Genomic DNA, 17,199 nt, shown 5'->3' on the forward strand with positions numbered 1-17,199 from the left:
TATAACAATGTATCTTTGTACATAAATGAATAAAATCGGATTAAAACTTTCCCTATCGACCATATAACTAATATCAGGATTTTAAAACATCCAGTTGACTTTATCCCGCATATATTTGTGATGGTATGTGAAGTCCCTTAAGAAACTCAGATATCAGTTTCTTCTGTGGTAATGGCATAAATTCATAAAAGCTGTTCAATAGGTTCCCTATTTCTCATATAAATCATCAAATATAAGATTTTTAAACTTCTGATTGACTTTATACCGTATATATCGGTTAATATGTAAGATATCTTAACAAAATTTATTTAACAAAATTGACTGAACGGATAATATTGGACATACTATAGTTTAATGCCGCAATTATGTGATATTGGTCTACGAATTACCCAAACCCTCATATATACCACATGTAATGATTTTCGTTATTCTAACAAACCTAATGTTAAATATGTCGGTCAGTGTATGTGTTATATATTTATAAAATTAATTAATTGAAGGAATTTGCCCAAATTTGATCCTTGAAAGTTGAAAGAGTATGAAATGTTCGGTTACACCCGAACATAATGCTTCCTTATTTGTTTTTCACTTCAGTTTGTAATTTAAGTTTATTGTTGGTTTTTTTTTTTAATTTAGAGGCACATACATTATATTTCGTTTTTATTTTGTAACTTTTTTTTGGTTCTTATTTTATAATATATTTTTTGTTTTGGTTTTTAAGCATTTTAAAGGTTTTGTTTCACCGTTTACTTCTTAGACATACATATGTCTGTTTAATTATTTTTTGTATTATTATTTCGCAAAGTGCCTTTCTTTTAGGCTCGAAGGACCATATACAAGTATGGTATAATTATCTGCGCAATTTACTGGGGAGCACTTACCAAACACTCACCAATTTACACTCTTAATGAACTTCTGTTTAAAATTTTTTGTTCCTTAACCAAAATCCGTATTCGCGTGTGCATCGATACGTCTATGAACGAAAAAGAAGGCCTGTGATAGCAGGGACCATTTGTTTTGTTGGTTGGTGAACCAGAGAACTTAACCAGAGAACACCTGTGTGCAGGGCAAAATGACCCATGGTGCATTCTATAGGATTCCCACGCTCCTGGTGGTGGTAGACGGGTGGTTGATGGTGATAATGGAAGCCCCGAGTGTCCTCTAGGTGATCCACTTGGTTTCATCCCCCCCGCTCATATACTTCCTTAACTGGAAACACAAAAAAGGTAAAAAGTAGAAATTTTGAAATTTTTACTTTTTTGTTGGTTGCCACTCACCTGTTCAACCTATATCTGAGATTGATGTCTCTAATTAACGTGCACCTGTGCGGCTACATGAATCAAATAGTTTGCGCCATCTTAGATCACCCTGTTTAGGCGCTAATGGCCGCAAAAGGGTGACACGTTAAATTCCAATATGTTTTTTGGTCAATTGCCACGCCCCTATTGGTGGTAGGCGGGTGATTGATGATGCAAATGGAAGCCCTGAGTGTCCTCTAAACGATGCAATTTGTTTGACCCACCTAGCTTATATACTCCGGCCGCTAGAGGTCGCAGAAGGGTGGAAAAACACCTGTGTGCAGGGCAAAATGACCCATGGTGCATTCTATAGGATTCCCACGCTCCTGGTGGTGGTAGACGGGTGTTTGATGGTGATAATGGAAGCCCCGAGTGTCCTCTAGGTGATCCACTTGGTTTCATCCCCCCCGCTCATATACCCCCTTAACTGGAAACACAAAAAAGTTCTCTGGTTTACCTGGGTGAACAAAGTGTGGTGTCCACATCCTTGGAATCGTGTGTATTGTAGTTGTGTATGTGTGGTGCTTGTGTATTGGTGTTCCTAAGTGTGGTGTATTGAGGTGTGTCAGGGATGTTGATATTTGGACACATCAACCAGCTATGATGTGGTGAGTGCCGCGTGTTAGTGTTGTGTTGGAGTGTATTATTTAGTAAGTATGGTCAATATATTTTTAGGGGTTTGGGAGATATATACTCTTACATTTAAAACTCTTCAATCCACTTACTACTACGATTCCTTGAACCAACTTACAGTGCCTTTTTGTAGGCGTAGCAATGAGCGGATTCAGATCATTTGCAATACCTCTCAATATTTACTTAGGTTGTCGCTTACAAGATGGATAAACGGGTGGGCAGGCAGTCCCTTGAAATTCAATTTTACTCGTCATCATGCTATTACAGTATCCCATGCTTAATTGACTTTCTCGCTTATTTGAATAACCTGATCGGTCAAAAATATATTGTATACAAAATAAGTGTAAATTTTCCCGGTTAATTGGTTCCCCGCATAATTGGTTAAATGTATGTGTTATTAAAAAAAATATACCTTTAATTTCACAAGAAACTTAAAAAATTATCTGGCATTGCTAGTATTTCGAAGCATTTGTGATAAGCAGCAGTTGGCATCTCTGCAATGCAATTGGAAACAAATGTTTATTGGTGAAGATATTTTGGTTGGTGCTTATGTTGAGCAAGAGCAAGAAAATTATCCTCCAAAGCTTCTGTCAGTTCTGGAAGTTTTAAAATACAAACATGAACTTCAAACATATCTTTATTCAGAAAACAAGTTTTTGTGTGAATTACGGACTATGGAATGCATCTTATTTCTCGTAGTTTGAATAATATACAAAAAAAATTACAGGCTTCCTAAATTATAATTTTAATTATGTAAGCAATGATCTCTAAATTTGTGAATGCAAGTGCTGCATATATACAATAATATGAGTCGTTTTTGTTCCATATATTTTTTCCATTTAAAGTTAAAAATATTATTTAAATATTATTACTAAAAACTAAATAAACACTTAAAGTGCACGAATTGTTCAATTAAACGAGTATAGGTTAATTGATTCCCCGGTTAATTAAACCAAAAATTGTGCAATTTATGATGTGCAATTATCCGGGTAATACTGTTAAACCATAGTAACATCTTGCGAGAGTATAATATATGCGCCAAATATCGCTTACTTTACACATGTGTACGAGTATATGGTACTCGTAACAGCTGTTTTTTCCTATGGCAACAGCTAATTTCTGCTCACAAAAATTTCACTAGCAAAAAAACTAATAGCCTCTATTTTTCAAATAATTTCCAGAAAATAATTAATAATTATAAGAAACACAAGAAATTATTCATTTTAGGTAGAGACCTTAAAGCAAACCTCAAAGAACACAGGCCCACAAAACATTTATTTTTGCCCATGGGTTTTATGGCACTTAATACATATATTCTGGTCCCACGATCGTAAGAAAGGACGATAACAATTGAAAATATTTGCTTTTTAAGCAATCATAGCGATTTGACCATTTTTGATTTTCGCGCCCATTTAATGCCGGACTTCCCGCTCGAATCTGAACCAAAAATACCACGTCTCATTACAAATGGAAAGTTATTGGAGATTTTAGGATGATGTGTTTTTGATTGGAATGCAAGGTGAGTAGTCTATATACTCCTGTTATCTTCGTCTGTGAGATAGTAGGAATGATGCTGCTCAATACCGCCATAAACTTTGGCCGGTACGTACCAAATATTATATAGGAATAATATTAAATAGGAAGCAATTGTCAATCCTAAAACTATATTAATGCCGCCATTGTATATTAAATTGAGACTTATTAAACAATTTGTAAAGACTCTTAATGATGAGGCCTAAGCTTTCAGAGGCGAAAATTAAAGCGGCAATCTTTGTAGGCCCTCAAATAACAAAAGCCTAGAACAGTTGGAAACCATCGTTCTGACAATTATGACGAGCTGATCACTGACATGATTACGAACTTCTCCATCATCGGATGTAGAATGTACCTAAAGATGCTCATGTAACATTTTTATTTGAATTAATTTAAAGATAATAGGGGAGCATATTCATAAGAGCAAGAAGAACGCTTCCATCAAGATATAATATAATAGAATTTGAGAGACGTTAACAATGCGCGTATACTGAAAGCATCATTTGGGACTTTATTTTGGGTTAATAAGAGAAACTTTTACGGAAGATGATAGGAAAATTAAAACTGTTAATTTTTAAGCTGTTGGAGTCTATTTTAAAATGTCTATTGTAAGAATGAATCGGTATTTTTTAATAAATTATTTATATGTAAAAAGTTTTTTTTTTTTATTGAGTAAAATTTTTCTAGTTTTTATACATAAAAGCTCATTTTTATTTTGAAGTTTAAAAGCAATAAAAATAAGGTATGTATAGCCTATGCGCAAAAATGCTGTATACCGGTGTAATGAATTCGATGACAGAAAATGGCATACTATACAGGATATAAGCCGCTCGTGTTGTGATACAGGAAACTGAAATAAAGAAGTAAAGGAGTAAATGAAACGCTGAGTTAACAAAAATATTATGAGAAATAAAAAAATAATTAATCCTAAAAAATCGTTGTTAATATGCATAATTTTACATATGAGTTGAATGAAAATATTTTCATGAATGTTTAAGTGCCTGTATTTTTCTATAATTGTTATGTTTTTTAGAGCAAGCGAACGTTCACCATTCGAAGGATCGTGTTGTGGCGGTGGATACGCTAATGTAGACTCTATTCCTTCATCAACTGATACGGACGATCTCGAACCTCCGCCTCCAGCACGGTTCGTTTGTATTGGATTTGTTTTTGATAACATTTTTTTTTTAGTATTTTTTATTTCTATTTCTAGATATCGTATAGTTATGTTAGGTGACTCAGGTGTTGGAAAAACAGCTTTGGTAAATCAATTCATGACGTCGGAATATATGCACACCTATGATGCTAGTCTAGGTAAGAACGAAATTTTGAAATATGATCGTTCATAATAATATCAAGAGTGTAAGTATTACCAGTAGCGAGACTTTTGTAACGTACTAACTATAGATTCGTATAAAAGAAGCTTCATAGTTATTAAGTGCTAAGAATAAATAACAATTTTAAAACTAAGTTTTTTGTTTTGCATATTTCTAAAAATTGTCCAATAAAATAAAATTGTTCTACTATTGGTCTGATGATCTCCAAAATTTTAAAATTTTCGTGAGTTTTCTGCCACTGCTGACTGTAGGGAATAAACAGTTTAGAATGTAATGTAAAAGTACAAAACAGGCAGGAAATGCTGTTTACTGCTGAAATATGACAAATTTTTATAGCTGTCTGTGTTGACCCAATTCCAAAAAAAGGTCCTTGCGGTGATGATCATAAGTCCTTGGAGATTCATCTAAAATCAATCGGATAAAAAATATAGTTTAATAAATAGATAATCCTGGTCCTGATCGAAGCTTTTTTTTTTCAAAAATTATTTAAAATTTTTGGGAAAAAATCAATAGTTAATTGGTATTAAAAAATCCATCGATCAGGCCCGAGTTTATCATGTATTCTTAAAGCTGTATAAATTTCATTAAAATCTACTGAGCGGTTTTCGAGTTGCGGTTGTCACCAGTTCAAAAGATATAGTTTTGAGAAAAACGCATTTAAACGCTAGTTATCTGCTCCTGAGCGCTTTGAAGTGCCCGAGCTCTCTTTGTTATTTGTCGAATAACTCAAAAAATAAATATCCGATCACTTAACAAAAATTCTAAAAATAGAGTTTTTGAAAATTCTGACTACCAATAACTCCTTAAGAAAAAGTGGTATTTTTAATAGATAAATAAAATAAATTTCCATATACGAAATTTAAACATAATTTATGAAATGTGCATTTATAATTGAGCAAATTAATATAATTAATGTTTTATTTTATTTAATTAGTAATATCTGTGATATTTTTAGTAAAAATGTTTTTATTGGAGTTTTAGATGACGAATTTGGTGAAAAGACAGTAAGCGTCTTGTTGGACGACGAAGAATCTGAGTTGGTATTCATTGATCATCCAAGGGAGGAAATGAGCGTAAGTTAAAATATAGTTGTTCCCTTTTTTCAATTTTTTATTCATTACAAGAGTGTTAAAATGGATGAAATTCGACGACAACAACGCCAGTAACTCCACCTGCAATAACCCCTTGATTATATAGAAATTAAGGGAATAAAAAAGAGTATTTAATGGTATGTCCCATAGAGCTAAAGCTCATTTCTTCTTCTTTCAATAAATATATGGATCCTTTTTTAGTTTTTCTGGTAAAAGGTTACCAACCTTTTAATTCGAAAAACAGAGAAATTACTTTTTTAACTACCACTAAATCTTTAAAAAAAAATTTTGTTTTAATTCTTTCATTCATACATACATATATATTTTTTTTTGATAATGTTATTTTAATATTTTGTTTTAAAAATAGGTGGAAAACTCTTTATCAACTTATGAGCCGCACGGATGTGTTGTTGTCTTCTCTGTGGTTGAAAAGTCATCGTTTCGAGTTGCAAAAGAAATTATAAAATACTTGTGGCAGGAAAACTATATTAAATACAAATCTGTCATTCTAGTAGGGAACAAAGCGGACTTGGCCCGGGCTCGAGTTATCTCAACACAAGGTAAGAGTATGCAAGTACATTGATATATTGCAACGATCTTAATATCACCTCTTAAGACTGTAGCATTTGCAAAAATCACTGGCGCTTAGAGTACTTTTATTCAATACAATTATGCAAGAAAACAGAGATGCGACAACATTTTCCAAAGTCTCGACAGCCCGTATTCAAATTACGTCCTCGCAATTTTAATACTCGTTCAACATGTTCATACAGAGTATAATATTTTTGTTCATCTACCGCTTGTTTGTATCACCTAAATTTAATTGAGATAGATTTAGGATATATATATATAAATAATCAGGATGAAAAGATAAGTTGATATCCGTCTATAAACGTCCGAAACTGTCTATAACTTGAGTAAAAATTTAAATATCTTGATGAAATTTGGAACACATGTCTTTTGGTACCATGGAAATATTGGTATTGCAGACTAGCGGAAGCAGAGATCCCACGATAATAAGTTTAGTGTACATATCTCCCAAACTCGCACAGAATAAATTCTTTCAACACCCGCTCTGAAGTGCAGTCATGAGTTAAATCGAATTATAACCCCGCCCACTCGCCATATAACGGTTATGTCGTATTATCTTAGTAGATTTCAGATAACTCAATAAATAAAAGCGTCAGAAACATTCAATTTTGCTCCCAAAATGATACCAAAAAGTTTAATAGGGCCGGGATTAATTGGGCAATGCTCGTAGCACTGCTCATCTTTAATAAAAACTTACTTGTATATGCCGCGACCTGCTACATTCCCGAGTTCATTGAACAATGAAGGTTGAATTCTTTTGAAACTTTTTCTAATATAAAATTTTGCCAGCACCTGAACTTACTTATTTGAAAGACTCATCCCTGATTCGTATAAGCTGGTATTGAGTAAATATTCCAACATTTTATCCACTTCAAGACAAACATCGATACAGATGTAAGTTTTTTCTAGGAAAAGTTAACCTGTTATAACTTAAACAATTACTCTAAGATTGAATTGAATTATAGAAATTAAAGCAGCCTCTTTAAAACCATCCAATCACCCCAAGAAAAGCAGGCTCGTTGCGTATGATCACGTGTTGCTGACAACCAATAAGTCTGATAGTGCTCCCCATAAAATTAAAGGAAAATAGGATCCGTCCAAATATTTAACTTTAGAAGTCGAGCTCTCTTAATAAAGTGATCTGCGCTGATTTATGTGATATACCTATATATTATATTGCATATTAGTTATAATCTAGTGAATACTTTATTTTCTCTCGTTTCATCGGTAGAAGGAAAAGCATTAGCTGCCTCACACGATGCAAAATTTATAGAGACATCTAGTGGAATTCAACACAATGTTGATGAACTATTAGTAGGAATACTAAAACAGGTATATTAAACGTGTTCTGTACTAATTTAATAAAATTTATTGCGTATTTGCAAATTTTTCCAAATATTCTATAAAGTTCTATATACTTCCTGCTTTAACAACTGTGTAATACAGTTTTGCAATAGAAAATATCTTAAGAATCTTTGGTAATAATTTCAGGGTCTGTAAACATTAGGAATTACATATATATATCTACTTGTATATACAATACAATGTACAAAAAATATATGTATATTATTTAAATTATACTCGGAATAAAAGATTTTATTTTTTAATCAAAAAATAAATATATTTTTTCAAGGAACTTTTTCCTGAAATATTTTCTTCTAATTTTTATATTTACCACTACATTCTTAACGTATTGTCTGTTCACCCAACGGTTTTTTATAAAACCCTAACCTAATCGAGATAGATATAATAAGAAGGGTAATAGTCATATTTCCTAATGATCAGGATAGTGAGAAGGTTTTTTTTCGGATGTTTGTCCGGCCATGCATCGCTTAGATCTATTTATGATGTTAATGAATTGGTGGAATACAAGAATTGTCAAGCTCACAAAATATCGTAATTCGGAAAACCTAAACTCAGTAAGTCAAAATTAGGACAGGGTGTCACAGAGGTGGTTCTAAACATACATACATTGTGCTATTTCATTCTATAGTATTAAAATGGGAGAAAGCCATTTATAACCACGCTCACTATATAAATAATAATGCAGGACAAGTATTTATATATATCGGTCATGATTCACGAGTAAGGTATTTTGTATGGACAGTATGTTGCAATTAACATACTTTCAATTGAATGAAATTGGCTTATACCTGTGGTTGACATTTTTTTATACATATCGAATAACATGCAAGGCATCTCAATAACGGGTCCTTTATACTTCCGCAACATGTTGCAAATAGTATAATATTTTTATTCGCCTAACGGTTGTTTCAAAACCCTAACGCTAATCGGGATAAATCATAATGACAAGACAGTTTAATTCTGATTAGATGATCGTAATAGGAAAAAACAATTGTGGCTTAAAATTTTTTAAAAAGTAAACGTTTCATCACGTAGTGAGAAATTAGTGAAATGTGATAATAAATACGTACATCCGCCCATATGTATTAAGATGTGTTGGAAATTGCTATAAATGAGTTAATTCTCTGAAGAAATTTCGTTTTGAATCGGCGTTTAAATTGAACAAAGGGGGAGAGAAAAAAATAAAATTAAAATTGGTGCTTAAAATAACCTTGATATCTGACTATACTTGTATACTAAAAGTTCCAGTACTTGCTTTATCTTTCACACATTTGATGTAGGATTTTCAAACTTCCCGTTGACAAAATAACGTTACAGTACAATTTTTGCCGTAACAGAAATGAATACAATAAAATCAGTATATACTTAATAGCTTGATAAGTAATTAATAATATTCTATCTTTGTTATTACTTAGTGTCTTAAACTATTCTGTATTAAATTTTCCAAATTCTTGCTAAAAGTTTATTAAATCGTAATATATTAATGCAGGCAATGTTGCGAATTTTTTAATTTAAAAATGTATAAGAAAAACAAATCGTGATTGGGATTAACAACGTAAAAACTATTTTTAATTAAGATTTTCGGGATTACGAAATAAAAAAAAAACTTCATTAAAATATAAATTCGTTTATTACATAATAATAATTTATTTGCAACCATTGTTACTGGGCAAATACGTACATACATATATTTAGAATTGTTTTATTAACTGTTTACAATCTAAAATAACCTTAATTTTTAATTCCTTAATTTACATATGGTTTTATACCACATTCTTTTAAAAATTGAATTCCAATTACTATATTTTGTTATATAACGGAGTGGCGAGAAATCATTATACATAGTAGCGGATGGCCAGAAACATATTTTATTATAACAATCTATTTCCATGTAATTTTTTCGGACTGATAGTAGTTTGTAACTTCCGTTCTTTTAACACTAAATCTACTTTAGCTCACGTAGTAGTATTTTGTCAAACATATACTCGTATGTTAGTATGAAACTTCGATATCTCTCTATTGTAGATGCGTTTGAAGGAAAAACGAGAAAAGAGAGCTACGTCATCGAAACTGAAAACTTCTCGCACTCACATATCGTTGCATTTAGCTAAGGAAATACTGCAAAAGATATGTCTTACCGATATCTCAAAATCAAAAAGCTGTGAGAATCTACATGTTCTATAAGTATCAGCAAATAATACAGACTGCTTGAAGCGGAGTATTCGAAATTTGCCATATTAGGCACATTACAAAATTTATTTAAAATGCCTTTTCGAAAGCAAATTGTGTGAACATTCTATGAAACGGTATAAATAATATGTTTTAGTATGTATATATTGTCCGGAATTTATTTTGAGAAAACAGTGAATATTGTGTAGAATATATATGTAATTAGATAAGTTTTAGCCAAATCTTGAATGAACTGCAATGCAAATCTGTTAGCTGTGCTTTCAATTCTGAATTGAAAATTTATAAATTTTACAACTACTGCAAATGAATCTCCAAATATTTATATAACGAATGTGATGAAATTAAATAAAAATATACGAATTGTTAAGAAATTATACAAACTGTGTCGTACATCAACAATCTACCTACAACTTTTAATGACAATGTAATTGCATATGTGCCAAATTATCTCACACAGTTATGATACTGTTTACCAGTCGAAACAAATAACATATGAGCAATACATTGACACAAGCATACTTGTATTGCATAACATAATTTGTATAAATATTTTTTAAAATACTATTTATCATAAAGTATACAAAAATAAATTTTGTTTACCCAAACGTTCTTAATTAAATAAATAATTATGTAAACATATTTTTTTTTAAAGATATTCATTATATTTGAACTACAAAACACGCAAAATAGTGGATTAGTAATAGTTATTTCTCTGATTTTGACACAACTAGAATATAATAAAATTATATTGAAACAAATAAGGAAATGCTAACTTTGTGCTGTATACCCAAATTGCATTATTTCTCGAAGTGTGTCTCGGTATTATATGAAAATATTGTGTCCCTAGGATTTGAATCAAATTTTAATTCACGAATTCATTAGTTACTTTAAGTAGAAAGTAGGATTTTGTGTCCAATATCAAACAGTATTACTAAAGTTGACTTTTTAATTAACTCTGACGTTAAAGTGAGGTTATTTATTAATTATCTCATCGTTGGTGTCAATTTTTTATTTTTCAAATACTTGTTAGTATTTGTTAGTTTTTCTATCCCAATGGGTTTCCAAATTATCATCTTGCTTGTCTTCTATAGGAATTTGCCGATAAATATGCGAACTGAATTTCACATGGACAGATATTCATGGCTAATACGACTTTTAATTCTTTAATAGCATTAAACCAAACAAAAGTACATGAAATAATCCAAAGTTGCAAGCAAAAAGAGATATGTATGTAGATCACAAAAAAATCTAAGAAGCAGATAAGTAAAATTACCCAACAGTTCTTGTTATACTATATGATAATCATTTAATGTGAAAATTGTTAAACGTGTTAAATTAACACACAAAAAAAATTGTAATTCAGTTAATTTCAGAATATGTATATATAATACATTAGATGTCTTCGATTCGTCATTTCTCCGCTCGTCAAATGAATCACATGTAAAAGCAACAACAAAGTTATCGAGTAGAATTCGAACAAGAGAATATGCGGATACCTCGCTAAATTTCTTTTTGCATATTTTAGAGCAGTTTTACTATTGCGAATGGTTCAAATAACTAAATCAACCCAAATAACTCAAAATCAATTAGTAATTTACAGAAAACTAAAGTTAAGGGTTACTGCCATGTTTTTTAACGAGAAAAAAAATTTCTCCACTATGAAATAATCATGACACTATTGCCCATGCGTCAAAAGACATGTAATCGCAGGTTTAAATCACAATTGCTGCCTATTCGTTTAAACATCTTGTATGGTTTGTTCGATTTGCTGGTCTCCAACGCTTGGCGAATCGAAGACAGCTATTACCCCGTCTACAGCATTTTTGCGCACGGGTTATACATACATTATTTTTATCGCTTTTATACCTCAAAATAAGAAAAAGAATAAAAAATAGTTCAAAATTTGCTTTTATGTATAAAAAATCAAAAAACTCAACTCCATATAAAAAAATTTTATACATAAATAATTTAACAAATAAAACTACGATCATATATATATATTATTTAAAGTATATAGTATATGGTATATATATATATATAAATATATACTATAGATAAAAGTTATATGGAAAGTTGTAGGTAATAAAAATATCTAAAACTTTTGTATTAACACCTTTTTCACATAACCTCAAGATTTCTACAAAAATATTTTTCTTTCACGAAATTTGGTATAAACTTTCCTTCTTATGACCCAAATCCTTGCACAGAAGTTATCAGATTCAGACAAAATTCTTACATTTTCCTCTGCTGAACCCTAGTCATGCCTAGCGGTAGTGTGCACATCCAAACACTGTATTTTTACTTTTTTAAGGAATGCGAAAATTTTACGAAATTTCTTTTTTCAAAACTGAATCAAACGATAATAATTTCTTGCAAACTCTTATATACCTATATATGTATATATCAGAATATGTCCATGGTAGTAGATTCAAAGATATATTAATATGTATTGAATATGTATACATATATTTATTATATTGCCAATTTTTCATGTTGAACAAAATGTTATTAAATGAAATAAACGAAAGTTTTTTTGACTTAAACAGTGTTAAAAACTATCTTCCAATCTTATCAAAATATACATACATATGCACACTTATGCAAACACTGTATTTCTTTATATGCATATTTGAACTATTATATAAAACAACCTATGTAGTGTAATTAAATAGTTATACATCTACATTTATATATTTACATTAAATATATTTTCTTAAAGAATCTGGACGCTTTATGACTGTTAAATGTTGACTATAATGTACAAAATAATATTAAAATATAAATAAATGGCATAAATTTGTGTGCAAACCTCTAAAAATCATCGATTTAATTAGCATACCCAATGAATAGATAGGTATGAGTATCAGCAAATAATACCAATTGCTTCAAGTAGAGTATTCGAAATTTGCCATATTAAGCAAATTACGCAATTTAATTAAAATTTAGCAAAATCTACCTTTTAGAAAGCAAATATTGTGTGAAATTTATTTTGAGAAAACAGTGAATATTGTGTAGAATATATATGTAATTAGATAAGTTTTAGCCAAATCTTGAATGAACTGCAATGCAAATCTGTTAGCTGTGCTTTCAATTCTGAATTGAAAATTTATAAATTTTACAACTACTGCAAATGAATCTCCAAATATTTATATAACGAATGTGATGAAATTAAATAAAAATATACGAATTGTTAAGAAATTATACAAACTGTGTCGTACATCAACAATCTACCTACAACTTTTATTGACAATGTACTTGCATATGTGCCAAATTATATCATACAGTTATGATACAGTCGAAGCAAATAACATATGAGCAATATATTGACACAAGCATACTTGAATTTCATAACATAATTTGTATAAATATTTTTTAAATACTATTTATCATAAAGTATACAAAAATGTGGGAGTAGTCAGTCCCTCGATGCCCGTAAACAATATTTCAGTAAAACATTGTCTTTTGTTATGACTTTTATACCTAAAGCTTATGAAAATCTAAAGACTAGTTGAATCAGTATTGGTATACATTTTATAAAACTCATCTTGAAAATGGACCTGGTTATAAAGCATTGTCATATTTTTATATATTTTTCGGTCAAAATAAATTTTGTTTACCCATTCTTTATTACATTTAAGTAACCAGTTTCTCACTACAACTTATATAGAACTTTAAATACTTTAATTTTTCAGTTGGCCTATTAAAACGAAATTAATACTAAGAACGGAAAGCCTTATATCAACGTATTCTTATATATGGTTTGTATGTAAGCGGATGCCACATATCGTAAAATTTGTTAAAAAAATGTGGTAAGTCTTATACCTTATTGCCGTTATGCTTGTGCTAAAAGCTTTAACAGGTTTCTTATTTGCGGAAAGCTACAGAAACCAGTCTTCTTGAAAATGTAGATAACAACCCTAATTTTAAATTTTTGGGTAGCACTGTTCAAAGTACTTAGCAGCATTGATCAAATTTTTGAATAAAATCGACCATTGATTGTGTGTTGATGATGCGTTGAAGTTGATTAATGTTAGCAATTTTAAACAACCTAAAAAATTGACTACCATTTAATTACAATTATATATATTAGATTAAATATATAAATGCATCAATAGACAATGCAAATTCAATTTGCTTTTATGTATAAAAAATTAAAAAACTCATCTCCATAAAATACAAAAAAATTGTACATATAAATAATTTAACTGATAAAACTACGATAATATATATATATTATATAAAATATATATACTTATATATATACCTATATACCATATACTATATCTATATACCATAGATAAAAGTTATATGGGAAAGTTGTAGGTAGTAAAAATATCTAAAACTTTTGGATTAACACCATTTTCACATAACCTCAAAATTTATATGAAAAATTTAAATAACCCATTTTCGGAGTTTTTTAAACTTTAATTTGTACAAAAATGTTTTTCTTTAACGAAATTTGGTATGAACTTGCCTTCTTATGTCTTAAATGCTTGCACAGGAGTTGCCAGATTCACAAAAAATTCTTATGTCTTCCTCTGCTACACCCTAGCCATGCCTTACGGTAGTATGCACCTTCAAACACTGTATTTTTACTTTTTTAAGTAATGCGAAAATTTTACGAAATTAATTTTTTTGCACTAGATCAAATGATAATAATTTCTTCCAAACTCTTAATTTACGTATACCTATATATATCAGAATATATGCCCATGTAAGTGGATACATATTAATATGTATCGAATATTTATACATACAATATATTTATTATACTGTCAATTTTTCATATTGAATAAATTGTTATTAAATGAAATTAACGAAAATTTTTCGTAGTTATAGCGTTGACTTAAACAGTGTTAAAAACTATCTTCCAATCTTATCAAAATATACATACATATACAAACTTATACAAGCACTGTATTTATTTATATGCATATTTGAACTATTATATAAAATAACGTATTAAGTGTATGTTACCGTAGTTAAACAGTTATACATACAAACATCTGCAATAAATATATTTTCTTAAAGAGTCTGGACGCTATATGACTGTTAAATGTTGACTATAATGTACAAAATAATATTAAAATATTGTATAAATAAATGGCATAAGTTCAAACATCTAAAAATCAACGGTTTAATTGGCATACTCAATGAATAGGGTAGGTATGAGTGCTGCTCCTTGGAGCTTGATTAGCGCTAGATGCGCCATTTTGATAATTCAATGAATATACGTTTTTCAATAAAGTTAGTTTTAGTTGAATAGTTTTGATTTTCTTTTTAAATTTGTTTATAACGTGATCGTAATAACACAATACCTATTTTGGATTTTAATAAGTCTTCTTAAAACATTGCTTGCGTATAAAATAACATTTAATCAAACTACTAATTATTTCTTTAAGTTGTGCTACTTTTAAATAGCTAAATTAGAGATAATGATTTGGTTTAATATTTTAGAAAGTATTGAGATCGCAAAAACTCATTTGGCAGGGCGGACTTTTTGAAATATCGTTACACGGCTTACTTGAATAACATTTTAGGGCAAAAAATTATTAAATTTCATAAATAAACCGCTATGTCTATCTTAATAAGAAATAGTTTTTGTGCTGTTCGTCTGATTCTATAAAAAATATCTATTTGGTCTACTTTGGGAGTAAAATACATAGAACATAACTGGCTGGTATGCGTCGATCTTAAAATGGTAAATTTTCTATTGGGTCAACAAGGAGGAAATACCAAATACTCCTATTTCATGTGCTTATACAAGTAGGATAGCCGATTTAAGACACTGGACTAAAAGTGTTTCGCCTCTTTATATAAAGTTAGGACCGATAAAAAAGTTTGTAAAATTGTCGAAATTGAGCACAAAAAAAATTTAAGCTGGTATTGGCTAAATGAGCTAAGCCTTTCCCTATCGCACATCCCACTACAAGCAACCCACACCACTCTACAAGCAACACTGACCAGAGAACTTAAAACAACTTTTTTTAAGTTCTCTGTATTAATATATCTTTGAGAGATAAATGAACGAGAAGGTGCAGGTTCGACAGCGAACAATTTTTAGGAATTTATCAAGGAGTTCACCACACATGCACGAGAAACAAATAACATTTTTCGCTTTTATAACAGCGGTGAATCTGTAAACATACGCTCTCTTAACATAACCAAACGGCGAATATTGAAGAGAATGTAATGTGTATGCCAAACTGGGAATATTGATATGCTATTTGAAACATATTCCCTTTTATTGAACTATTATTTATTATTAATTTTAAGTTATTTTATGTTCATTCATTTTTACTTTATTGTGAGTTATTAATAATAATTTAAAAATATTATAAATTAAATAGAATTGTGTTTTGCCATCGGCATTTCACATTCATGCTTCAATTTTTCTTTTCAAATGCATGTGTAAAAGTAATTATCTACGTAATATGTACGTATTATGTCGTTTGCACATTTGTATGTATTTGTATGTATATATGTACACTCAATTCTTCATGTGAAATCTCCGTTGACACATTTTTTGCTTTTATGTCAAAGAGTCTATCTGTCGAAGGACTGACGCGACGACAAAGCGTCACAACATTGTGTTATTGGTAGAATTGTAGATAAACGAACGCTCGCCGATTGTCATCATTTCCCTTGCCGCTCTAACAGCTTTGCCTACAAATCATTGTAGGTATGTATGTATTTATATACACATGCATACATATTGACGAAGAATTTTGCGAGCCCCGGAAAAATATTTTAGAATTGTGAAATATTTTAAATCGACAAAAGCTTTGTTGCCACTTTTGTCATTGATTTCTGTGTTTGCAGGGTTGTCACTTTTCTCTTATAGAGGGAACATCAGAAAGATGTTCAATTTAAAATTTCTAGCTTTTGCCATCGTCGCGAAAAGACGCTTGTAGACAAACGCATGCTAAGGCGTATGCTTTTATGAATGAAACGACTTAGCTTATTGCTTGTGCGCCAGCGGTCATGAATGAAAATGTTGTTGGTGTGTGATTTACTACAAATTTAGGATTTGTCAATTTGGCTGCCATATTGATTTCTGGTGCTGATGCTATTTGAGACAATTGTTGTTTTTGTACAACAATGTTTGTATTTTTCCTATTGGCTGACGTACTTACATTTGTACGCTTAAATGTATGTAGA

At 30.3% G+C, this 17,199-nt stretch overlaps 1 protein-coding gene across 14 annotated transcripts in view; it reads left to right on the forward strand.

The window, feature by feature from the left end:
• The window catches only part of Rgk2 (Rad, Gem/Kir family member 2), a 35,187-nt gene extending 20,016 nt beyond the window's left edge, over positions 1-15,171 (forward strand). For 4 of the 14 annotated variants that reach the window (XM_036369114.2, XM_036369117.2, XM_036369115.2 and 1 more), the window contains 6 exons: positions 4,498-4,611; positions 4,678-4,778; positions 5,777-5,874; positions 6,260-6,452; positions 7,715-7,815; positions 9,874-13,722. In XM_036369114.2, the coding sequence (XP_036225007.1) occupies positions 4,498-4,611; positions 4,678-4,778; positions 5,777-5,874; positions 6,260-6,452; positions 7,715-7,815; positions 9,874-10,032 (766 nt within the window). In that variant the 3' untranslated portion in view covers positions 10,033-13,722. The other 10 variants (XR_011395876.1, XM_070107826.1, XM_070107823.1 and 7 more) reach the window with 10 other exon arrangements.
• Positions 15,172-17,199: the final 2,028 nt, after the last annotated feature.

The sequence above is a fragment of the Bactrocera oleae genome, chromosome 4, assembly GCF_042242935.1.
Source record: "Bactrocera oleae isolate idBacOlea1 chromosome 4, idBacOlea1, whole genome shotgun sequence".
Lineage (NCBI taxonomy): Eukaryota > Metazoa > Arthropoda > Insecta > Diptera > Tephritidae > Bactrocera > Bactrocera oleae.